Source organism: Musa acuminata, chromosome BXJ3-8 (assembly GCF_036884655.1).
Source record: "Musa acuminata AAA Group cultivar baxijiao chromosome BXJ3-8, Cavendish_Baxijiao_AAA, whole genome shotgun sequence".
Taxonomy (NCBI): Eukaryota; Viridiplantae; Streptophyta; class Magnoliopsida; order Zingiberales; family Musaceae; genus Musa; species Musa acuminata.
Genome location: NC_088356.1, coordinates 33,395,080 through 33,421,637, shown reverse-complemented (window position 1 = coordinate 33,421,637; position 26,558 = coordinate 33,395,080). Strand labels below are relative to the sequence as shown.

The 26,558-nt window shown below is 36.5% G+C and overlaps 1 protein-coding gene and 1 non-coding gene across 7 annotated transcripts; both read right to left on the bottom strand.

Annotated features, from left to right (window-relative positions):
• Window positions 1-747: 747 nt before the first annotated feature.
• Window positions 748-26,456, bottom strand: LOC135645351 (E3 ubiquitin-protein ligase UPL1-like). Of its 6 annotated transcripts, none has more exons than XM_065163659.1 (8): window positions 26,296-26,456; window positions 26,121-26,222; window positions 23,880-24,109; window positions 21,628-22,626; window positions 21,399-21,546; window positions 1,680-1,760; window positions 1,307-1,448; window positions 748-1,193 (listed from the first exon to the last, which is right to left on the bottom strand). In XM_065163659.1, the coding sequence occupies exons 6-8, from the start codon at window positions 1,722-1,724 to the stop codon at window positions 943-945; spliced, it is 438 nt and encodes a 145-aa protein (XP_065019731.1). In that variant the 5' UTR covers window positions 1,725-1,760; window positions 21,399-21,546; window positions 21,628-22,626; window positions 23,880-24,109; window positions 26,121-26,222; window positions 26,296-26,456; the 3' UTR covers window positions 748-942. The 6 variants fall into 6 exon arrangements, with proteins under 6 accessions (XP_065019731.1, XP_065019732.1, XP_065019734.1 ...); XM_065163660.1 differs by lacking the exon at window positions 23,880-24,109 and having other exon boundaries at window positions 21,628-21,787; window positions 21,899-22,626; XM_065163662.1 differs by having other exon boundaries at window positions 26,121-26,456.
• On the bottom strand, window positions 19,887-19,974 carry TRNAS-ACU (transfer RNA serine (anticodon ACU)). The gene has a single exon. It is a non-coding gene; the product is annotated as a tRNA-Ser (tRNA).
• Window positions 26,457-26,558: the final 102 nt, after the last annotated feature.

The following is a 26,558-nucleotide window of genomic DNA, read 5'->3' as shown; positions in this document are numbered from 1 at the left end:
CTCAAATCTCAGTTGAGATCACAACTTTTTGAGAAGCAATTGATTGAGAGAAAGGTCTTAGAAAAGTCTTTGCTAGTCTTGTTTTCAATTGGCTAGTGTTCACCTCCTTCTTTCTTGCTGAAAATCTGTAAGAGAGTGAACCGCTTGTAAAAAGTTGTAAGACGGGTATTTACCCTTCCCCTTCAAGAGATTTGCTAGTGGAATGTGGGAGTCTCATCGAAGAGGGGCCTCGCAAGTGGATGTAGGTCATTTGACCGAACCACTATAAAATCGACGTGATCTCTGGTTTGCATTTACTTATTGTCATTTATATTACTGTAAACTATTTGCACTTTAATGCTCTACTTCTTTGTCTCCGTCTTACTTATCCCTTCAAGTTAAAACGCAATCGAAACGGTTTCAAACGAAAATGTTGCTTTTATCGTACGAAGTTTCCAAAAGTGTTTAAATTGTCAAAAGATTATCGCACTTTACCGCTGCACTAATTCACCCCCCCCTCTTAGTGCCGCTCCGATCCTAACAGGACACAACATAAGGGGCTATCTTATATCTTCCGGAAATATCTTAAAAATGCATTGAAGAGCCCTAAACGTTATCACACTGAAAATTATAATCATAGAGCCAAGCAAATTGCAAATTGAGTGGGGGCACTTGCCAAGCACTAATCACATATTTGACAAACCAAGAATAAAATTTTAAACCACCAAAATTGATTAATGTGCATGCATCCCAATTAGAATCAGGATATGTTATATGTACGTATTATCACATTTTTATGTTTATGTAGCGACATAAAGAGTTAATCTTGCTTGCCACCGAGCCAGAGAGAACCGAGTTAAGAAGAGCCAAGGATTTTATCTCTAAATGGATGAAACCCAGTTATTTCGACGAATCAATATACTTCACAGCTCCAGATAAGATCAAGTTTATGGCATAGATCTACTACGGAAAGCTGGAGGCTTCAGATAAAGAAAGATACCTTGGAGGTGCCAGAGACAAATTGCAGGAATCGAACTCTACTATCCTCCTTGCTGAAACCCTGAACAACTTCCCAGAACCATTGGATGATGGAGGATGCATTGTTGTAGCCAAAACACTCGGTGTTTGCTCGTAAATCATCCACTGATTGGAGGTGGAACGTAGTGAGTCTGTAAGACAAAAAAACAATAGCAGCTTTCCATGCACATTTTTTCCTACACACAAGAAGAATAGATTCACTCGCAATCAATGTCTGCAAGTCCACTTATTAATAGTTCCAACTCCTTATCATTGAATATAGATAACAGATCCCGAGGAATTCACTCACTGAAACTTTCCATAAATGCATTAATCTGAGGCCTAATTGCAGTCGTTCGCCAATTCTCTGCTACATGAGTCACATATTCATGTTTATTTTCCCCACCAACCGTAATATTTCTCCCACCAGGTATCAACTCAAAATCATCTACCTGCAAAACAGGACATGCACTGTGAAAATGACCATGATACATATTCTCAAGTGCATCAAGACACCATGTCATGCAAGTCAAAAATACAAGTGAAGGTCTGTTGTGACTTCGAACCTTGTGCAAATATATCAATACTCAGAAATAAATGTCAATTTTTGATACACAATTATTATACTGGACCTAGTAATATACTACCTAATTTCGTGAAGGAAAAATAGTAGCCACTACTACCTCTGCCCTCTCATGTAATATCAGCTTCTCTTCATCTGTATCCATGCTGAGAGTAAGGTCCAAAACATCACGTACATCATTCTGAAAATTTTAGGGAAAGTAATTATGCATTCAAAACAAAACTGCACAACAGAGAGAGAAAAAGAAAAAAAAAAGAAGATACTGTAGTAGTTAATGTGAGGGAAAAAAATGATCACATGCAAGTACAACCCTTTCTCAAATAGTAATATTAGTCTAAGATCAAATCAAATAAAAAAAGAAAAAACCTAGGCAGAAAAGGAAAAACTTTATTAAACTTCTCAAAAGGAAAACACTTACACCGATCTTTAACAACTCTTAGACTTGATTTGAATACTTGAGGTTTTTTTTTATCTACATGCAGATGCCAACTATTTATAGATGTAAAATATAAGAGTCTCTCATCTCTACAACTCTATCTAATCTTATTTGAAATCTTCTAAAATATATTTTAAAATAAGAATTTTTTATCCCTAAAACTCTTTCTAATCTCATTTAAGATATAAAATACTAATTTATGATTTTTTAAAATATACTTTAACTTTTTAACACTCCCCCCTTAATGTATACTTTTAGAGATATGTCTCGGTTTAATTTGCAAGGCCACGCCCATAACTACCTCCAAGTATAGGATCATCTATAGAAATACGACCCGGACCAAATTGTTCTCCAGGGTGCATGTGAATGTTACCATCCAGATCCTTTCTTATACTGCTCGAAAATTTAACTGAATCAAGTTGCTCCATCCAAAAACTTCTAAGACCATCTAGAATACCTCTTGACCTAGAGCCTCCAAACTTACTAGATAGAGGACCACTAAAATCTTTAACTAGACTTCGTGCAGAAGGCATAACATCTGGTCAAATTTAAGAATAGGCTTGTGCAAATAAGAAATAGTACTAAACTCCTCACGAAGACTAACAAGCAATGATTTGAATCTTTAATATAGTAAAGGCCTAAATCTTATTGGGAAATCTGAGACGACATCACATATGCAACGGAAGAACAGAAACAAAAATTCCTAGATTTTCACAAAAAAATTAGTCTCTTGTCGTCGTGTGAAGATTGATGCACAAAAACATGCAAAACCCAAAAACTACGCGTATAAGAAAATTGTATTACTTAGGGAGATCATATATCCTTGAATTCCTGCAAATCAATGGAAGAGGATGAAGGAGGTCAACTATCCTCCTCTCTAGCGGTAATCTACATAGTAGGGGCTGCGAAGACACTCCACAAATCGCTGCTCCAATCTTTTTGCTACGCGCACCACATAATAAAAAAGGGGCCAACCCTTCTTACTGTCCACCAAGGTCCGCCATACCGTACCGTACCGGAGTTTCGACCTGGGCTCGGTACGGTACGGTACGGGTGTATCGACCGGTATACCGAGGTGTACCGAGCGGTACACCCGATTTTACCGATTTATCCCTCCAAAATACCTGAAAATTAGAAAAAAAAAGTTAGGATAGGGTTTTCAAGTTACAAATAAATATAGTAATAGTATAAGTTTAGCAAAATCAATGTAAATTAGGTAAAAATAGTATCACATATCTTTTTCAGGCTTTGAGGTAGTCTTGTTCGAGGTTCATATTTCAGCCCGTTATAGATTGAAATATCTACAAAAAAATCAATTGAATTGTTAGACTATTTTGTTACAATATAAACTCTAAAATTCAAATGAAATAAATTATCACATATCTAGATATACCTGATTGTTGTTCTACCACCAAAACGAACGACGGGCTTCCATGGGTGGTGGATCGGGGTCCTCGATCCGATACATATCAATATGATACGTTTGTTGGACCCAATCATGAAATTGATCCTATGACATAGTGTATTGATACACTATGTGCCATTGATGCATCAATGTGGTGCTGATCGTAGACTGATCGTCATGAATCATATTTGTCCGAGGCAGCTCTTGAGGCATATATTGGTGCTGTTCTGTATAATGTTGTTGCTCAGAGAAGGATGACCAACTATCACCATATTGTTGTTGCCTGTATGATTCTCCATAATACGATGAGCCTCTTTTTGTATCTATATCATGTATGCTCTGTCGTATTTGTTCATATTCATCCACTACCTTTCCCTTCCCCTTCCGCGCATAAACTTGACCAGTACCTTGTCGAGTTCCATGATCTGAATCTTGAGTGGCATGTGTAAAATATTGCTCCTCAGTCCATTCACTACTCTCAAGTTGTGTAGACGAGACCAACGACTGCCCGGCATCACCGCCATCATCTGTTGAGGCACTGCTGTCCGTGTTGCTGTCATGTCTCTGGACCGAGCGAGAAAGAGAATGTGATTGTGAAGGTGTCTCGTTGTCCGACCCTATTTTTTCCAACGATGCAACTGATGCTACTACCTTCCCCTTTGCCTTTGCACGTTGGGGGGACGAGTGTGACCGTTGGGTGTCGGTAGTTCCTCGAGCAGTTTGACTCCTACCATGTTGTAATCGAGGGGGATTTTCCACCCGTTGGGGTTGTGCTTCTTCTTCTTCTTCTATTGCCTCAGTGATAAAACGTGAAGGACACTGAGGATCTCCCGCCTCATCAAGTAGAGGATCCTCTTGGTTCTCTGCTGCTTCAATCCAATCTAACATTGGCTCTGAATCTTCGTTGTAGAATTGGAGGTCAATGGGATCAATATATGATTCCTCTGGCTCCTTATCCAACTCAGCACATCGCAATTTTAATCGCATGTTATACAGCTACAACGTTGGAGAATGAACCAACTGTTTCTCGAAATAATCGACCCTCCATAAGAGCATCGGCTGCCTCGGTAGTGTTTGGCAAGAGCCGATATATAACATTTTGTAATGTCGTTAGGAAATTATTTTGCGTTCCGAGAGCATATCGATATTGAATTGCCGGGTTTAGATAATACGCTGCAAAACATAATTTTGTTAGTATGATTTTTTATTATCTAAATAATAATAAATTAAATTATTCTGAATATGAATTTACCTGCATTATGGATATCTTGATCCATATGAACTTCGGTCCGACGATCAATGATTCGTACGTATTGGTCGGCCTTAAAATCATCTTTGAATGCTTTCTTAACCTCCTCTCTTGCTGAAATCAGCATATATTTAAGATACGACATCTGTGGACGCTTGTCCATATCGACCTTACGGAGGACAATATAAAGTGGTTCCACACCTTTAATGATTTCTGCTATAGTCTCCCAAAATCTAGAGGAAAGAATGGCTTTTTCTGTTTTCTTTCCATCGCTCAATTTCGAATATCTTGATTCAGACCACTCTTGTGAGCTAGCCATTGCCTTCAAGCCATGCCTTTTTTGCTGTAATGACTTTAATGCAATAAAATTGGTAGCAAACCGAGTAATTCCAGGTCGAAGTATCTCACTGTTTACATACTTTTGCATTAATGCGTGGACCCAATGATGATTATATATAAACTTTGTAATTGATTGTGCTCGAGCTACGCAATTCTTGACCGAATTCAACTCACCAATATCCTTCAGCATTAGATCTATGCAATGAGCTGCACATGGAGTCCAAAACAAAGTTTTTCTTTTTTCCATCAATTGCAAACCGGTCTTTTTGAAATTCGCTCCATTGTCGGTTATTATTTGGACAACATACTGTGGTCCAATCTCCTCTACCATAGTATCCATCAAGCTCTCAATGTATTTTGCATCTTGGATCTTTTCAGTAGCATTAACGGACTTATGAAATACCACTTTTCTATTGCAATAAACAAGAAAGTTGATGATACTCATTCTTGTTGGTCCTATCCAACTGTCACACATCAATGTCATCCCATATTCGTCCTATTGCCTCTTGAAGGATTTGATCCAATCTTTTAGTTCTGCCACTTCCTCATCTAAGTACACGCCGTAAATCTCCTTCGGTGTTGGAGGTTGGATCCCCGTGCCAGACTTTTGAATAGAAGAGATCATGCTCTGATAATATGGACCTTGGGCTGTGTTGGCTGGAATCCTATTAAAGTTGAACCATTTTGAGATTGCCTTCCCAATATCCCGTTTTTTTTCTTTTGTGTATGCATCGTCGATCCGTGTTTGTTTCGCTGTTTGTGGGGGATAGGTTTGCGGATCAATATCAACAATATCTGGTGCGGACCTCCTGCCAAGACCTCTCATAAAACCACGGAGTCCACCATACCTCATGCTACTAGTTCGGCCTAACTGAGAAGGAGCTGTTGGTTGCCTCATGCTGGTTGACCTCTGGATTCCACTACCACTGCCATGCTCCAATTGTGAGTCAGGTCGTCGATGCCTCATTGCTTCATCGACCGTATGCTGATGCTCCAATGATGCACGAATCCCAACTGTGAGATCCGGGTCGACTTCATCGCCGCAACCCTCATACTGATCATAAACTGGTTCCTATGTAGCCCTATGATATTCTTCCTCAACTCTTGCCTTCTTTTTTAATGTATCTTCCTTTGTTTGTTTAAGCTTGCTTTGAAATAATTTACGGATCTCCGTTGGAACATTCTTGCATTTTGCAACATCAGGATATCCACCAGCCAAATACATTTTCACTCGAGTTATTCCTCCACCCTTGCCAATGTAGTCACAATAAATACATTGCCAATGATGACGGTTTCCATCTAGCTTTCGGGCATGAACCCATGATGAGTGCCATGATCCTATCAAATTTAAATCAAATAAACTATAAAGTATAAACATATTAATTTGACTAAATATCGATCATAAATTACTAATCGCAACATTAAGTATTTTTATTAAATCATAACTAATCATATTTTATCATCATAAATATGTTACATGCATAAAAGAAGTATTAAAATAATTATATACACTAATTACATGATTAATATAGTTAATTTTTCACTAATTACTTCTCTTTCAACATTATAAACATAACAAACACCCTAATAGGTATTAAAGATATTGGATTGACATAAAATTGAACAAATTTTGATTAAATCATCATTAAAATAATTATTTGCAGTATTTAATAATTTTAATAAAACATAATTAAACTTATTTTATCATAATATATATGTTAAACACATAAAAGAAATATTAAATATGTAATTTTAATTCAATATGATTCAAATTATGATAAAATCATCATTTATCTATACTAATTATACGATTAATATAGCTAATTTTTCATAAATTACTTCTTAGCATGACAAATACCCTAATAGGTATTAAAGACATTGAATTGATATAAAATCGAATAAATTTTGATTAAATCATCATTAAAATGAATAATCGTAGTATTAAATAACTTTAATAAAACTTAATTAAACTTATTTTACTATCATAAATATTATTCATAAATATTATTCATGATGAAACACACTAATCATAATCTTAAATATCTTAATTACTCTTTAATTAAAGAAAACGAATACATACCTCTTGATTAGAAAGTTCTTCCTCTTAATCTTCCCAAATTAGCCTCGATTGAATTCACAAATCGTTGTTTTATCGAGTTTAGGAGAGAAAAAGAAAGTTTGAGAGAGAGTTTAAGAGAGTATAATGAAATAGGGGAGAGAAGAATAGTTTAAATAGGAGGAGAAAAAGCTCCAACGGTCAAATTGATCGTTGGAACACTATAGCACTACTACAGTGCGGTAACGGTCGATTTCGACCGTTACCAAGTGGTGCCGGACGGTAACGGTCGAAATCGACCGTTATCGAGTGGTACTGGGCGGTACCGAGTGGTGCCGGACGGTAACGGTCGAAATTTCGACCGTTACCGCCCGATTTTGCCCCGTATCGCCCGATACGAGGGTTTTTGGGGTGTACCGCCCGGTAGCGGGCAGTCCGTGTACCGAAAACCCATCGGACCGGTACGCTTCGGTATGGCAGACCATGCTGTCCACACACCCCCAAATAGAGGCCGTAGGTTGAGGAGGAGAGGGAAAGAGGAGAATAGGAGGTGACAGCTAAAAGGAGTCTAGTCTATGACCATTTAGTTCCCTCCTATTTATAGAGGCCCTCGATCAACTTAACCCAAATGGATCATGCCCTATTAGGTACTAGATCTCCATCCAACTACTTAAGTCTATTAGATTAGTGGGTCTCTACCCAATAATCTTTTATTGACTCTTATTAGATCTCATCCATAAAATTCAATAATTCGAGGGCTTATTAAATATTCAATAAGATAGGGGCTCCAGCGGATATCTCATATCTGAACCTTTAATCGTCGTAACACCTACTGTATGTGTGTAATCCTCTAGGCCCAATATCGAGCTGGCCATGAGTCATACTTGTCCGAACTCATTCTGGCTCAAAGAATTATTATCTTTATAATAATTATCTCTATAATAATTCACTCGACTCATCGACTACAGATGTTCAGGCCATTACGTAGTAATCCCCAAATGATATAGAGGAATCTAATCCATTGGACTTGTCTGTCCTCAATTATTATGTATATAGTCCCTCATCCATCTAATATTCCAGAGATCGTACACCAGATATGGTGCTATTAGGCCCAAATGATTTCTACTCGAGTCTCGCTCTAATCGGATTCTCCCGAAGAACTCTTTTTCTCTCTCAATCCGAATGACCCTAGCTAGGGTTTGCCTAAGCAAGAATACATGAGATATTTCTCTCATGATACTGAGAGTGGATGATCCTCTATCGACACTCAATAGTCCTCGTAAGATTGGCTACCACTCCCGATGATCGACTATGTTAGATTTGAAACTTCCAAGTCTATAAGTTCAGTATTAGAGAGTGGAGTATTCATATAGAATATCCTTGGTGTCTCAAGTCTAAGGACCAGATACACCATTGGGATGATGAAATCGCTATTTGATAATGAGGTATCATCAACCATCCAGCATTCTATGAGTAGATCAATCAGTGAACTCATTCTCCAATGAGAAAAAATAGAGGCTCGAATGCCCCAATAATAATAACAATCACAATACACACATACATCACATCACACGGTCTATGATCATTCGCCCACATCACACATCATATGTACACTTCACCATATAGGACTACTAGATAATAATAATTAATTAAACTATTTAATTAATTATTCTGTAGTATTTTGGGAATCCTACCATAGGGTGCCCTCATATGGCAAGTGGTCCCTTATGTGGCTAGGTAACCTTAGCCACTAAGGACTCCCCTGCGGTTAGGAATCCTAGGCCATAGGGCTGTCTTGTGTGGCTACGAAACCCTAGCCACCAAGGAGTCCTAGTTTCTTGGCTACAGGGCAGCCTGGGCGGCCAGGCCTACTTGCCCCATGCGGCTAGGAATCCTGGCTGCTATGGTCTCCTTGGTGGCCTGGAAACCCTAGCTGCCAGGGGCGCCCCTTATAGCCAAGAAACCTGGCTGTTGGGGCTACCAATCTTGTAGGTCGAGATCACCCTCGCTGCTCTCAACCTTATTGCTTTTGGCCAAGCCAAGAGCAACAAGCTGTGCTTTAGGCCAATGCTACAAGCATCCTTCGACCAAATTATAAGGCAGCAACAATTGCTGCCTTTTCTCCCCTGTTCTACAACAACAATTTTGGCGATAAAACATTGATCTAAAACACCTTTTAGTAAGGAGAAGATATGTAGTCTAGATCTTAAAACTATGACAAAAATCATAGCAATGACACAAAAACAATTCTATACGATTGAACACAACACATATAGTTTAAAAGCCAATCTTTTGTATGAACAACCTAGCTTTGATACCACTATTGGAAAATCTAGAGCGACATCGTGTGGTGGAAGAACAAAAAGAAAAATTCTCAAATTTCCACATAAAATTAGTCTCTTATCGTCGTGCGAAGAATGATGCATAAAAACTCGCGAAACTGAAAAACTATGCGAAAATTATGTTACCTAGAGAGATCGTATATCCTTAAATTCCTATAAATCTATGGGAGAGGATGAAAGAGGTCAATTGTCTTCTTCTCTAACGATGATCCACACGACAAGGGCTACGAAGATGCTCCTCAAATCGCTGCTCCAATCTTCTCGTTGCGTGCACCACGTAATCAAGAAAGGGCTGACCCTTCTTGCTATCCACATGCCCTAAATAGGGGCTGTAGGATGAGGAAGAGAGGAAGAATAAGAGGATGTTATGATCGAGTCGGCACTAAGAGGGGGGGGGGGGTGAATTAGTGCAGCGGATAAAAATATGTCGAGTCAAAAATCTCATTCGATAAAATCGTTTCGACAAAGTGAGTTTAAATTAAAAGCATACGAAAGAATGTAATGAGAAGGTAAAGGAAGTAAGGCAGTTTGCAATGAAAGTAAAGAGCTTAAAGTAAATGCAAATCGGGTTTTATAGTGGTTCGATCGTCATGACCTATATCCACTCCATCGATTCCTCTTCTGTCGAGGCCACCGATATCCACTAACGATCTTTCTTTAATGAGCGAAGATCAACTACCCTTTTACACCCTTCTTCTCCGTTTCACAAGTTTAGGAGACAACCTTTACACCCCCACTTAATCCTCTCTTAAACTGCACTAACACTTGAAGCTTTTAGAGGAGTTCTCACAAGATTACAATAACGTTTTTCTTCCTTTTTGCTCTCAATTCTTGTGTTTGTTAACCAAGGATGAGAGGGGTATTTATAGGCCTCAAGTGGATTCAAACTTGGAGCCTAAAAGTATCTTATCCTAGGTTTTCCGGGTCCTGATGGTACCACCACCTATAGTACTGACACTAGGCGGTACCACTGCCTAGGAGACTGTGTCTGGGCGGTATCACCGCCTAATAGTCTCTCGGAGACTATGTTTAGGCGATACCATCGCCCAGACCGATGGTACCATCGCTTGATAGTCTTGGAGACTATGCCACGTTGATTCCACTTGTTGGGTCACTGTTTGGGCATTTTCACTTAGCCCAACACAGTCCAAACTTGGGCCCAATTGGCCCCTAATTAAGTTGACCTAGTTCCAACCCAATTATGTGCTAATTACGAATTTTAAGGCATACACTAAGCTAAATAAGTCTGGTAAGTCTAGGTTTCTTCCGGCGAGCTTCCCATGATCTTCCGGCAAACTTCCGACAATCTCTCGGCAGTATTCCAACGGAGTCCCGGCAAGCTCCTGGACTTCACGACGATCTTCTTGGTGAGTTTCGATGAGTTTCTTTGACAAGCTCCTGGACTTCTCGGTCAATTCCGACAGAACTTCCGACGAACGTCCGGATTTCTAACGAACTCTCGAATTCCCAACGAAATCTCGTTCTTGACTCCGGGACTTTATTTTGCTTTATGCCTTGATCTCTATCGTAGTTAATCCTGCACACTTAAAACCCACTTCGATCTAGACAATTATTACAAAGCTTGAATCAAATGTTGTTTGGCATGTTATTGGTTCATGGACGCTTCGTCCGATTATTCGGCGCATCGTCCTCTCTTGCGGCCTATTGCCTAATCGGCAAGTTGACCTCCGCAACTCCGATTTCCTTGGCACAATTTCTGCTCTTCTTGGCATGATGCCCGAACCCATGGCCCGAAACCTTCTGTCGATACGTCGACCGATCTTTCGGCGCAACATCCAATCTTTTGACATGTTCTACTCTGGCCCAACATGATTCTTCCTACTTTAATTGTCTCTCCCAGATCGAAGCTTCCTACATCACTCAAAACACAGATTAGATAAACACTATCAATTATTTTCATCATCAAAATTCGAGATTCAACAATCTCCCCCTTTTTGATGATGACAACCAATTGATAATGGAGTTAACCTTAACTCCCCCTATCAATATGCCATATTAATAGAACTCTTGAATTCATATTGAATTCAAGTAAAAGCAAATTTAATCATGAAATCATTATGAGTCCAAGCAATAAATTATATGTATATCATTGCATTGCATGCATCATTATCATAAGTTTTGTATGAATCATCATAAATATTTCAAATCATCATGGCATAAAAAAAAATCAAAGTATATTACATCCTATCATGTATGATTCTCATATCATCATATCTTCTCCTCCTTTGTCATCAACAAAAAGGAGAAGTGCAACTATCAAGTTTTAGAGATATGAAAGCTTAACTACTTAGCAAATTTTTCATCACTTTAGAACATTGAAGCTAGTGAGTTTCTTTCTTCTCTTTTGAGAAGTGCAAGATAGCTTGTTTTTGTATTTTCTTGAAGTGTGCAAGCTAGCAAGTTTTTCTTCCTTTTGCAATATGCAAGTTTCCAAATTTTGTATCTTCAGCTAGTAATTTTTGAAATGTACAAGATAGCATATTTTTGTATCTTCTTGAAATGTGTAACTTAGCAAACATTGCTTCTCTTGAGATTTACAAGATATCACTTCTTGCTTCTCTTTTGAGGTAAGCTAACAAGTTTGTCTCTCTTTGCGATATGCAAGCTAAAAAGTTTTAGCTTTTTCTTATATATATCATTATGCAAGCTAGCAGATTTTATCTCCCCCTTTGTCATTGTCAAAAAGAAGGGAAGAATACAATTTTGTAATTTTTTTTCCTTTACAATAATTTTTAAAGTATGACAAAGATAAAATATCATTCTTAATTCAATATGTTTGTGCATCATTATAGTTTCAAATTAAAACATGCACAATTTCAAAACATTATATTTTATCCTTATTTAATGCATGATACCAAAAATAAATCAATCATCACTATGGATATATCAAACATGATATTCAAGCATTTATAATACATCATTTTGGGCATAACATTCATGATGTTAAGACATTAAAATTTTTAAACATTTATCACTTCATGCATTAAATCAATATTTTGATCATGATACCAAACATTCATCATTTCTCCCATTAAACTAAAGCATTCATGATACCAAACATTAAATCAACATTTTAAAGCATTTATCACTTCATGATTGTTGGTACCAAATATTCATCATTTTATTTTCTCCCATTTTGTCACAGGCAAAATGAGTGGAATAACATAAAGATATAAATATTCAAGTCATAACATGGAAGATATCAAGAAAATTTGGTGATGAGATATACTTACATAATAAAAATCATATCATGAAAGATAAGATCATATGAATACCAAAAGACATGATTCATTTTGATAAATATTTTCTTTAATAAAATGTAAGAAATCATTCGAGAATAAAATGTGAGGGATCTTGATTTACATAAAGAAAATATCAAGTTTTGATTCCGAGAATTCAAGATCATATTATAGATAAGACTCGTTCAAATCGTCAAATCATTAAAATTATTTTTAAGATATTGATAAAAAATATAAATAGATTTATTGATATATTGAGATGCTAGCGATTTTTTTCTCTCTTTTTTTATTATAAATAAGAAAGACGAAGAGGAAAATTTTATAATGGTGCAATTCATTTCCTTCTTACATTAATGCTCTAAGCATCACATAAATACAAAGGTAACCATAAGAAAATCATGACATGAAAGATGAAAGATCAATTCGTGAATGATTTATTTAGATAAATCTCAATAAAAAGGAATGATACAAAAACACATAAGAGATCTTGATTTATAAACGATTTCAAGTTATAAATCTCGAGAAATCAATATCATGATTTCGATAAAACCCATTAAATTCAAATAATCAAAATCACTTTCATGGTTCACAAGATTCATAACAAAAATAAATTTATTAATTTCTTATTGAAAAACCGATAAGATAGAGATAGAGAAATTTTTAAAATGCATTTCCTTTTTAGTTATTTCAATTTATTTGATTTCTTACAAGCATGCCCAAGTTTTTTTATGCCAAATCAAAACATGCATCATCGTTTAAAACGGAAAGAGCAAGATTTATCACAAAAATCATCAAGATCAAAAAGTGTAACACAAAATTCCAAAACATATGATTTCAAATCATTACTTCAAATCATCATACATAATATAAAATCATCAAATGTGATATAAAATCTTTTAATATTTTTATTACGTCTTACATCATTAAGTCATTAAAACATCAAGCATGATTTCATTAAACATAAGGCATTTTCAATCAAAATCATTTTGTTTGTTGTAGTAATACATTTTTATTTTTAAGTAAATCTAAATTTTCATACTTAGTACTAGGAGTTAACATGCAATTGTCATGCTCAAAATTTTTAAAATAACTAAAAAAAGAAGCAAGATATTTTCTTTTTATAATTTTTTATTTCTTAAAAACTAACTCATGAAAAGCATCAAGTTATTTCAAAATAAGGTAAATACATTTCGGGTGAGTTACATACCTCATTGTGAAAGGCAACCTCATCTTTGTTGGTTTGCTCATCGTCTTCGGATGCTTTCGATTCTTCCTATGGCAATTTCTTCTTCAGTTTTATATAATCATCTTTGGAGTGACCCAACTTTTTGCGTTCATAGCAAGTAGTTGTGTTCTTTTTAAAAAAAAATTTATTCTTTGATTCTTGTTTTAAGAATGTTTTAAGCTTTATTGTGAGAAGTTCAAGTTCTTCATCATCATCACTTGAGTCATCACTCAATTAGTATTCTATTATTTGAAGTGTCAAATCCTTCCTGTTCTTTGGAAGGTGGTTCTTATGTTCAACATGTTCAACACAACTCATTTCATAGGTCATTAAAGACCCCGATAAGTCCTTCAATCGGAAAATAGTTCAAGTCCTTTGATTCTTGTATTGTCGTTACTTTCGAATCCCAATTTTTAGAAAGAGATCATAAAACTTTATTAACAAGTTCAAGATTCGAAAAACTTTTACCAAGTGCTTTTAAACCATTGACGACATCCGTAAAACGGGTGTACATGTCTCCAATGGTTTCACTTGGTTTTATACGAAATAATTCAAAATCACACATAAAAATATTTATCTTAGAATCTTTTACTCTACTAGTGCCTTCGTGTGTGGTTTCAAGAGTGTGCTACATATCAAAAGCAGTTTCGCAAATAGAAACACGATTAAATTCATTTTTGTCTAAGGCACAAAATAGAGCATTGATAGCTCTAACATTCAAGGAAAAAGTTTTCTTCTACAAATTATTTCATTTACTCATTGGATTAAAAGACATTTAAAAACTATTTTCAATGATATTCCATATATTGAAATCTAAAGAAATCAAGAAAACTCTCATTCGAGTTTTCCAATATGTGTAGTCCGTCCCATTGAACATAAGAGGACGAATGATAGAGTGACCCTCTTGAAAGCCGAAAAGAGATATTTCTCTTGGTTATTAAACCAAACGAGAAACAACGTGACTTTGATACCAACTGTTAGGATCCAATCGACACTAAGAGGGGGGGTGAATTAGTGCAATGGATAAAAACATGTCGAGTCAAAAATCTCATTCGATAAAATCATTTCGACAAAGTGAGTTTAACTTAAAAGCATACAGAAGAATGTAATGAGAAGTAAAGCAAGTAAGGCAGTTTGAAATGAAAGTAAATATCTTAAAGTAAATGCAAACCGAGTTTTATAGTGATTCGGTCGTTGTGACCTATATCCACTCCACCGATTCCTTTTTCGTCGAGGCCACCGACATTCACTAACGATCTTCCTTCAATAGGCGAAGATCAACTACCCTTTTACACCCTTCTTCTCCTTTTCACAAGTTTAGGAGATAACCTTTACACCCCAACTTACTCCTCTCTTAAACTGCACTAACACTTAGAGCTTTTAAAGGAGTTCTCACAAGATTACAACAACGTTTTTCTTCCTTTTTGATCTCAGTTCTTGTGTTTGTTAACCAGGGATGAGACGGGTATTTATAGACCTCAAGTAGATTTAAACTTGGAGCCTTAAAGTGTCTCATCCCTGGCTTTCCGAGTCCTAGCGGTACCACCGCCTATGCTGGGCAGTACCACCGCCTGCAGCACTAACACTAGGCGGTACCACCGCCTAGTCTAGCGGTACCACCGCCTAGGAGACAGTGTTTGGGTGGTACCACCGCCCAAACTAGCGGTACCACTGCTTGATAGTCTCTTGGAGACTATGTCTAGACGGTACCATCGCCCAAACCAATGGTACCACCGCTTGACACAATCTTGGAGACTGTGCTATGACGGTTCCATCTATTGGGTCACTGTTTGGGCCTTTTCACTTAGCCCAACACAGCCCAAACTTGGGTCCAATTGGCCCTTAATTGAGTTGGCCTAATTCCAACCTAATTATGTACTAACTACAAATTTTAAGGCATATACGAAGCTAAATAAGTCTGATAAGTCTAGGTTTCTTTCGGCGAGCTTCCAACAAACTTCCGATGATCTCTCGGCAGTATTCCAACGGACTCCCGACAAGCTCTTGGACTTAACGACGATCATTTTGGTGAGTTCCGACGAGCTTATTTGGTAAGCTCCTGAACTTCTCGATCAATTCCGACAGAACTTCCGACGAACATCTAAACTTCCGACGAACTCTCGAACTCCCAACAAAATCTTGTTCTTGACTCTGGGACTTCATTTTGCTTTATGCCTTGACCGCTATCGTAGTTAATCCTACACACTTAAAGCCTACTTCGATCTAGACAATTATTACAAAGCTTGAATCAAATATTGTCTGGTATGCCATTGGTTCATCGACGCTTCATCCAATTCTTCGACGCATCATCTTCTCTTGTGGCCTATTGCTTAATCGGCCAGTTGACCTCCATAGCTCCGATTTCCTTAGCGTAATTTTCACTCTTCTTGGCCTAATGCCCGAACCCATGGCCCGAAGCCTTCTGTTGATACGTCGACCAATCCTTTGGCGTGACATCCAATCTTCTAACATGTTCTACTCCAGCCCAACATGATTCTTCTTGCTTTAATTGTCTCTCCTTGATCGAAGCTTTCTGCGTCACTCAAAACGTAGATAAGATAAACACTATCAATTTGTTTCATCATCAAAATCCGAGATTCAACAAAGGTGACAGCCAAAAAGGGTCTAGCATTTGACCCTTTAGTTCCCTCCTATTTATAGAGGCCCCTTATCAATTTAACCCTAATGGATCCTGCCCTATTGAGTAATAGATCTTTATCCAACTACCCAAGTATCTTAGATTAGTAGGTCTCTACTAAATAATCTCTCATTAGCTCTTATTGGATCTCATCCATAGAATCTAATAATTCAAGGGCTTATTGGATATCCAATAAGATAGGGGCTCCAATGGATATCTTGTATCCGAACCTTTACTCGTCGCAACACCTACCATATATGTGCGACCCTCTAGGTCCAATATCGAGCTAGCCGTAAGTCATATCTGTTAGAACTTCTTTTGGCTTAATGAATTATTATCTTTATAATAATTCACTCGACTCATCGACTACGGACGTATTAGGCAACTACGTCGCAGCCCCTAGACGATATAGGGGAATCCAATTTATTGGATTTGTCTATCCTTAGTTACCACGTATTTATAGTTATTCATTCATTTAACATCCCAGAGATCATATACCGGGCATGGTGCTCTCAAGTTTAAGCGGTTTCTACTTGAGTCTCGCTCGAATCGAATTCTCCTAGAGAACTCTTTCTCTCTCAATCTGAATGACCCTGGCTAGGGATATTCTTGAGCAAGAATACATGAAATTTTTCTCTCATGATACCGAGAGTATATAATCCTCTATCAACACTCAATAATCCTTGTAAGGTTGGTTGCCACTCTCGATGACCGACTATACTAGATCTGAAACTTTCAAGTCTATAAGTCCAATATCAGAGAGTGGAGTACTTTATAAAATATCCTTGGTGTCATAAGTCTAAGGACTAGATACACTATTGGGATGACGGAATCACTGTTTGACAATAAGGTATTATCAACCATCTAGTATTTCGTGAGTGGATCAATCAGTGAACTCATTCTCCAATGAGCACTTGCGTAGTATCCCTAGTGTCCCCACACGAGCAACTATGAGACCAACCACCTCCATCATATGGATGGGTATACAGCATATCAGTCTATTTGGTCATCTCGATATTCCTCTCGAGTGACCTATGACCGGGATTATTTAGGGTCTATGTTTAAAGGCGAATTGGTTTCATTATTATGATCTTACCACGATCAAATTCTCATTGCACAAATCAATGGACATCACAATATATGTAGCATATAAGATAAAGTGATAAATATCAAATAATATAATAAATAAAAAGAGTGCATGTCATATCACACATGCTATCACTCATGTGATTGGCTCGCAGGGTACCTATGACTAGCAAATCTATCTTTAGACAATCCATGAGCAAAAGTAGAATCATGCATGCCATCAACTTAAACTTTTCTTCGAATCCCACTAGCGTTAACACCTTTGGCTTCATTAAAACAAGTAAGAACAAGATCATCAATTAGTTTAGAAAAGTAATAATGAAATATGTCTATATTGTCTTCATCTCTATGATGCTGGTTTGATAATTATTCCTTTTTATCTTCTCAATATTAAAATTTTCTTCTCATGAACATCATTACTCCCCCTATCGCTTTGCTCCATCATTGGTGATGAAGAAATAATAGGAGTAGATACAGATGAGGAAGAAGATGAGCCAAAATCCACTGGAGCATTAGATGATAAAGGAATCTCAATCACAGGTTTGAACATATATCACTTTCATTATTGTGATTGATATTTTTAAAAGAAATTACTTGTGAAGGATAGTAATGAGAAACTTCATTAAACATAACATCTCGAGATAAGACATACCTATGAGTTGTGGATCCATGTATTTCCAACATTTCTTCCTTTTATTATAGCCAATAAAGATGTATTTTTTAGCCTTTACATCAAGCTTGCTTTTCTTTGAGTCAGGTATATGAACATAGCACGGAGAATCAAATACTTTGAAATGTTTAATATTTGGTTTCTCATTAAATATAAGCTCATATGGAGACTTCTGATTGGACTAAGAGGAGTTTGATTAATAACATAAGTTGCACATACTATAACTTCTGCCCATAAAGCTTTAGGTAAATTCTTTGCATGAAGCTAACATTTACAAGTCTCTGCGAGATGTCATATCTTTCGTTCAGTTACACCATTTTGTTGCTATGTATTTGCACATATAAGTTCTCTTTTGATACCATACTCTTTGCAAAAAGAGAAAAATATATCAAAAGTGAATTCTCCGCATTATCAGTGAGTAATCTTTTAATCTTTCTTTCAAGAGCACTTTCAACTATTAATTTGAATTTTTAAAATTTTAAAAAAACTTTTGATTTTTCATTCACAAAATAGACCTAAGTGAACTTTATAAAATTATCAATAAAGAGAAACATATAACGAAAATATGAATAAGATGATGTTTGAGTAGGGCCCATTAGATCACTATAAATAAACTCCAAAGGAAATTTACTTCTTGAAAGTGATCTATCAAAAAATTGCATGTGTGCTTTGTCATATTGACACTCTTAAGATTAAGAAGACCACTCACTAAACTTTTTTGCATCATAATCTTCAATTTAAGAAAATTTTGTATGACCAAGTCTAGCATGCCAGATTGATGCATCATCATTTGTGCTCATTTTATCAACATAAAAGATTGATGCTAACAAAATATATAAATCCTTGACCCTTTTATCGGTATGTACTATATTTACATTTAATTCTTTTATATTGTAAAGAAACTCGACTTTGTTAGGACCAAAAAGAATATAATTTTTAGTATCAACTGCATTTTACAATAGAGAAAAGATTTGTCTTCATACTTGGAACATAGTACATACTCTTCAATGTAATAGGATCATTGTGATCATTGTGAAAAGATTATGACAATGTCTTCCTTTTCCACTTAGTAAACAGTGTTATCTGCCATGATAATTGTATTATTACCTTCATATTAATGAAGATTGATGAATTTGGTACCATCATCAGTGACATGATGATCACATCCTGAATCAACAATCCAGTCATTTTCAAAATTAATAGATATTATGGCCTCGATAGTTTTAGCCATAAAGCATTTGGCCCTTCTTCATCGGTAACATTAGGACAATCTTCTTTATTTGCAATATTTTCTTTTTTAATCTTCAAACTATTTTTTCTTGATATGACCTAACTTGCCACACCTATAGCACTTGATCTTCTTTCGATTTATACCATTGTTTGAAGACTCTTGCTTGCTATTAACCTCATCCTCTTTCTCTTTATCGTTATTATTAGATCCGAGATGTAATCTTGGACGTGAGGAATAAATTTTTTTTGAGTTTTCTTTATTTTTCTAATTTTTTCTTATTATTTTATCTATTCCATATATTCACTTTACCTATAAAAAATAAAAGAATCAAAATTCCTTCGAAATCGAAAGTATAAGTAATCAGAGTGGACGGAAAGAGAGGGATTCGAACCCTCAGTATGAATAACTCATACAACGGATTAGTAATCCGTCGCTTTAGTCCACTCAACCATCTCTCCCAATTTAAATAAAATTAAAATTTTAATAAAAGGGTATCTCCATCTCCTCCTGAAACAAAAGCTCCCGTCATTTGACGAGCTAGGGATTTCTGAGAAACAATAAGATTTTTCTAACTCTACTGAGGATGATTGTTGAACTAACTTTGAATAAATGTAACATAAGGAATATATTCTTTTCGAAGATTATGAATAATATGACGTTTCATTTATGTATCAAAAATTGACTCATTTGGATCTAAGAGTGATATCTCTGAACATAAATTTTTAATTTTTAAAAAGTATTGAGAAATTGATAAATCACCTTAGATAGTATTTGCCAAATCATTTTTTAAATATTATAGTCAAGCCATATTCTTTTTGTTGAGCAATATATCAAAAGTGATCCAAATATCTGAAGTTAATTTTCAATGAATAATGTGTTCAAAATGATCATGAGAAATAGATCTTTTTAATACAAATTCAGCCTTTATATTTAAAGCATGGTTTGCAGTACCGGTCCGTACCGCCCGGTACGGGCGGTACGTACCGGTCCGACAGACTTTCGGTACGCGGACCATAGGTTACCGTTCCGACACTGTAGCAGTACTATAGCATTGTAGCACTGCTACAGTGCTCGGCACGCATGAATATACCGCTCGGTACACCTGGGTGTACCGAGCGGTATACCGTACCGTACCGGTACCGAGCCCAGATCGAAACTCCGGTACGGTACGGTATTGCGAACCTTGATTTAAAGTCCATCTCTCCATAACGTCTCCATTTGTAGCATCTGGTGTTGTTGTTGCATTGCCACCAACCATATCCTATTAATATTTTCCTATAAGATAAGACTCCAAACAAGTCTTCCAGATCTTGTAGTTAGATTGGTTAAGAAGTTCAATACCAAATCCACCAAGTCGATTATAATATTCCATAGTAAAAAAAAGTTTTCTTCACTAAGGAGATCTCGAAAATATATATTACCACCCTTATGGCTCTCATACCATGTGAGGAAAGGGAGGATCACATGCAAATGCAACCCTTTCTCAAATAGTAGTAATAAGGTACTACTAGCCCAAGATCAAACCAAATAGAAGAAAAGAAACCAAGGCGGAAAAGAAAAAACTTTATTGAACTTCTTAAAAAGAAAAATACTTACACAGATCTTCAATGACTCTTAGACTTGACTTAAATACTTGCGGATTTTTGTTGATCTACATGTGGATGCTATCTATTTATAGATGTAAAATACAAGAGTCTCTAATCTCTACAACTTTATATGATCTTATTTGAAATCATCTAAAATATATTTTAAACTAAGAATTCCTTATTCTTAAAGCTCTTTCTAATCTTACGTAAAATATAAAATATTAATTTATGATCTTTCAAAATATACTTTAACTTCTTAACGGTTAAACAAGAAGATGCATAACAAGAAAGCATACCTTAAGTATCCATTTTAGGTTCTTGTAGCAATCAAGATCAAAAGCCTCGATATCATGATAAGTTTACCTTGATCCCAAGCATGCGCTTATAGAAAGATTGACTGAAATGGACATCCAAAAGCCTGCCATCAAAGAGTGCCTTACCGACCTGCAGGGAGGAAAGACCACGTTGAACCTTTGTTGAAAACTATATAGCAAGATGGCTTGCAAAATAATGCATTAGGCATACCCACTCGTCCCACAAACTCAAAATATGAGAGATGTTCTGGATGGTAGCCAAGATTGGGATTTTATTCCCAATTGTTGTGACAAGCAGTGTCTCGATACCATTTCCATGCATCAACAGCTTCTTCACCTTGAAAGTGAAGAATAAGCCTCCCCTTCATATCCTGAGGTGATCACATGCGCAATTGATTATACGAGTCCTCGAGTATATATGCTCTTCTAACTGAAATTCTATGCTTGTTGTCAAAGTCAACATAAGCATGAGCGAGAATGACCTCTAAAGCAATCTCGGGCTCTGTCAGATGTATGCATTCAACAGCTTCTGGTGTTTCTCTGATAACTTGACAAAAGCTAACTGTTTTTCTTCAACATTTATGCATGTCCCTGACAACTTCAGTCCATCCATCATTAGCTATAGCTTCTCCACCATCAGCATTCGTTATGTTGCAGTTCCAATATCTTTCACTGCTACTAAGTGCCCAGGGTGCAGCTCGTCACATGCCAAGATGTTCTGGGTACTATATGGCAAGATGTTCTGGGTACCAACCGGAAGTGGAGGCGCTACGCTCTTTGCAGATACCAAATTCGCAGAAGTAACAGCCATTTCTGATGGGGATTGTGAGGAACCCTCAATTTTGCTTATGCAGTTACTCAACTCTGGCCACAGTGATTCAAGTGCTGCATTAATGTCGCACGCTTGAGAAAGAGCACGACCAAAATCTTTCTCAGGGTAAAGCTGAGAAAATTTCTTTTCCTGTAATGAAGCAACAAGAAAGCTCAATGCCTGCAGAACTCCCAAAATTGTAGTCTCACTGGCCGAAGATGAGCTGAGATGAATCTTTTCAGCATTCTCGTTTAACTGTAATTCTTTCATAGCACAAACAGTTAAAGTTTGTACTGAACTAGCAAGTGCTCTTCTATAAATAAGCTGTGGTATGTAGGAGCACAAGCCACTATCTTTTTCAATATTTCATCAACAAGAACATACACATTACTGGACAATCTGAGGAAAAGCACAAAGTGTCAAAAGTAAGAAAACAATGGAGGGCAGAGGACATGCATATATGAAAAAGAGATACCTTTTATTTATGACCAAGCATGTTATTGTGAACTTATCATGTTGAAGTGTTTAGAGGATATTCATTGCAATATTAATGGCCAATGCACATGAAAAGTTCAAGTGAACTTACCAGCACTGAAATGTACTTAGACCCTTGTAATTAATTGGATTGCTCAAATTTAAAATATATGGCTCTTATTGAAAACTTACAAAGCCTTGTAGAGAGCTATTTGGTGGTCCAATCATTGATGGTATATCCAAATCAAGGTTTACGATATAGTACCAGCAGCAGTATTTGTTGGTCCAACTACTTACTAGTACTCGAAGGTCTCGGGCCAGGCTAAACCCAATATCGTGTCCGATATAGGACTTGTATTGTAAGATATAGGATGGTACAGGCATACTAAGCAGTTTTTCTTATTATTATTTTTTAGGTTTTTCAGGTATTTTCTGAAACATAAACATGTCCTAACACTTGATACACCGGTATGGACTGGTTCAAATTGGTTTAAGCACTGACCAATACAATACTAGTATACGAAATTACAAACCTTGATCCAAATAGATATTATAAGCATACCATCAACAAGATGGATCAACAGATTTAAAGAAAGACATCCACACAATTGAATGCTTAAAATTTGAAAAAGTAGTAATCAAAAGAAAACTAATAAAAGGGTAAGATTGAATTTCACGCAAATCAGATACTGAAGTAACCAAATCCAGTCCATTTTCTATCAGTAGATACAAAATTCATAATAGATATTAAAAGGATACCAAATACTGAAACTGCATTTGTTTTAATTGAAAACAGATATGAATCAACAAGATGATTTTAAATTAGAACATAGTCAAATTTAGATGTCAATGTAAAGGAACTAGTTCATACATACCAATTACATTTTTTTGGATTGGAACTTGTAGAAAGAAATGCAGAAGGAGAAGGAAGAACAAGAAAGAGATATCATACAACACAGAGAAAAGCAAACAAATAACTTTCCTTTTGTTGATATAGGCAAGTCAAATAATTTTATGATATATTTGTATAGCCAAAATGTTGGATATTCAGATATAAAAGTAGAGATGGAAATAAACCAAATTTAATCAGCTTGACTGGGATACAAAAGATATCTGACTCCCTCAACATCATGGTTTTAGTAACTAGCAAGAAAAAATCTGACATTTCACAAACGTACCCTTCATGTTCAAGCAATGAAAACATAATATTCGAAGTTCTGCTTCTGGAAGGCTGTGGAGAAGATCAAATGTATTACTCTCATCATTTACATCTGTAGCAAGCTTCCTGCTAGAATCCTTCTATTTGAAATACTTGCTATGTTCAGCTGCCAAAGGTCCAGCAGCAGAAGCATTTACACGTGTGTTTTGTGAGGTGGTCTCTGAATCAGATGGCTGCTCAAGAAGAAATCTTGAAGGAGGAATGATGAATAAATATTTTGAGGACAAAAACTTAATTTTTCTTTATATTTCCAAATAGTGATGCATTTTAAAGAGCAAAAAATTCATCTGGAATTAAAATAAATTTCACTTGTTTGGGAAAAAAAATCATTTTTGTCATTACTAGTAGGAAGAAGCAAAAGAAGAGCATTCTGTGTTCACATAGTTGAGATGTTGATGTTGGTGATGATAATGATGATGAAGATAAGGGAATTTTACTGTTTCTATTTCATAAGCCTATACTACATGAATCATTATGAACCACATATAATTTTATACATTATAATAACTTCAAACTATAACAAAGAAAAAGGAAAATTACTGTATCATTTGAACATGACATACAACAATGTCTTCTGCCTGGTCTTCAATGCTCCATAACACTTGATTTACAATTTGTTAATAATTATTATCTCATCTATGCCTCATGCAACAATTTTGGAGAAAACAGAGAATATTGAAACATGTGATTCAATCCACAGATACCCCTCAATGTGATGGCAATTGCATTCATTTACTACCAAACTTGAAACCTACTACATCTGATATAACAGTATACAATTTCTTTGCTGCATATAGCCAATCCCAGATCTTAGCAACGTCAAACATAAAAGAAAAACTGAGAACTATTCTTACTCCACAGGTTTCTTACTACGTCGAAACCTACTACATCAAATGAAATAGAAAAACTGAGAACTATTCTTACTCCTCTAGTTTCTCTGAAAAGTCCACAAATTTCCCAATGTTGCAATTCTTTCTTTCTCTTAGATTCACATATTGGATATCACTTTCCCAAATGATAGAAAGTTTAAACCAAGGTTCGCAATACCGTACCGTACCGGTATTTCGATCTGGGCTCGGTACCGGTACGGTACGGTATACCGAGCGGTAACTGTAGCATTGCTACAGTACTACAGTGCTACAGTAACTGCTACAGCTACAGTAACTGCTGTACTCGAACCGGTAACAATCGGTCCGTGTACCGAAAATCTGTCGGACCGGTACGTACTGCCCGTACCGGGTGGTACGGCTCGGTACGGCAAACCCTGGTTTAAACAATTGAAATTTTTCTGCCAATACAACAGGTCCCTCTGAAAAATTTGTCCAATAGACATTAAAATCATTATAAGTGTGGAATCCATAATCAAGCTTAATCTCAAAGCATCTTACAAATTCCTCTCAAATTTAAGTAAGTGTAAATTAAAGCACTAGTGTGTATCTCAATTCTTTCATCAAGGAAAATATTTGAAACTCCATTTTATGTATTTTACTGCAGATGAAAAAGCAACTGAACTAGGCATTTCAAAATTGAAGTTTAATGTCAATGCTTGCGTTTTTGTAACAAGCCAATGTTTCAAATAATTTACCATCATCACTAACTTCTCCTCCAACATAATGCGCCTATTAGTCAACATCATAATGAAGTTCAGAAATAGCAGCATGCTGGCAAGAAAATGGATATTATATGCAACAGCAGTGGACTGGTCATTGTCTATTTTAAATGGACTTATCAATCCACAATCAAGATCACCATGATCACTGAAGCCATGGTATTTAGTCCACTTGTCATTCGACTTTCCCTTGTTATCTTTGTTCTGTCTTTTCTCATCCCAAAAGCTATTCAGAAATTAAAGGTAGTCTTTTCTAAATTATAAAAAAATTATTTTATTATGATAACAAACTAAAATCTAAAACCTAAGTCAAACAAGAACAAAAACATAAAAAGGTGAACACTCATTAATCAGGACAAGAAAACATCAAATTCCATGACAAAAACATGACTTCAAAGCCAATCAATCCAGAACCCAAGATTCCAAGCGCAAGCATCAAGTACAGGTTCACGACCAGTTTCAAGCAATCAACCACCCGAACAATGTACCCAATGCAGTCACGCATGCCAAGCGTAATCTTACAGAGAAATTCTCGACAAGATGAAAATGAAGAGAGAAACATGCTAGAGATTAATCAGTCATAAAACTCACAGCATCATGCTCCAATTTAAGCTCCGGCCTCATGGACCTCCCGCCGGAGAGAATCTGCTGCAGCCGCAAGGGCAAACTCGACCTGTGCCCCGCCATCTCCAACTGACAGAAAGATCGAAACCAATGAAACAAGCTAGAAGAAACCAATGGGTGCAAAGGTTTGAAGAAGACGAACATGCGATTAGGGCGCCGAGATGGAGGAGAAGAGAACAGAGGGTCTTCGAACAGGGAATGGCGTGGCGACGATGCACACACGTCGACCGAAATGAGTAGGAAAGGGTGTGGCGACGGGAAGTGCGGTTATGCACTTTTGTCGGAGGGAGAAAGAGAGGGGTCGGCGGTCAGCATATTGAACTTTCGGTACGCACGAGACTCGTCACCTGAGTCTCACGCGATCAGGTCCGGCTGGGTTTTCTCGTCTGCGATGGGCTCAAAAGC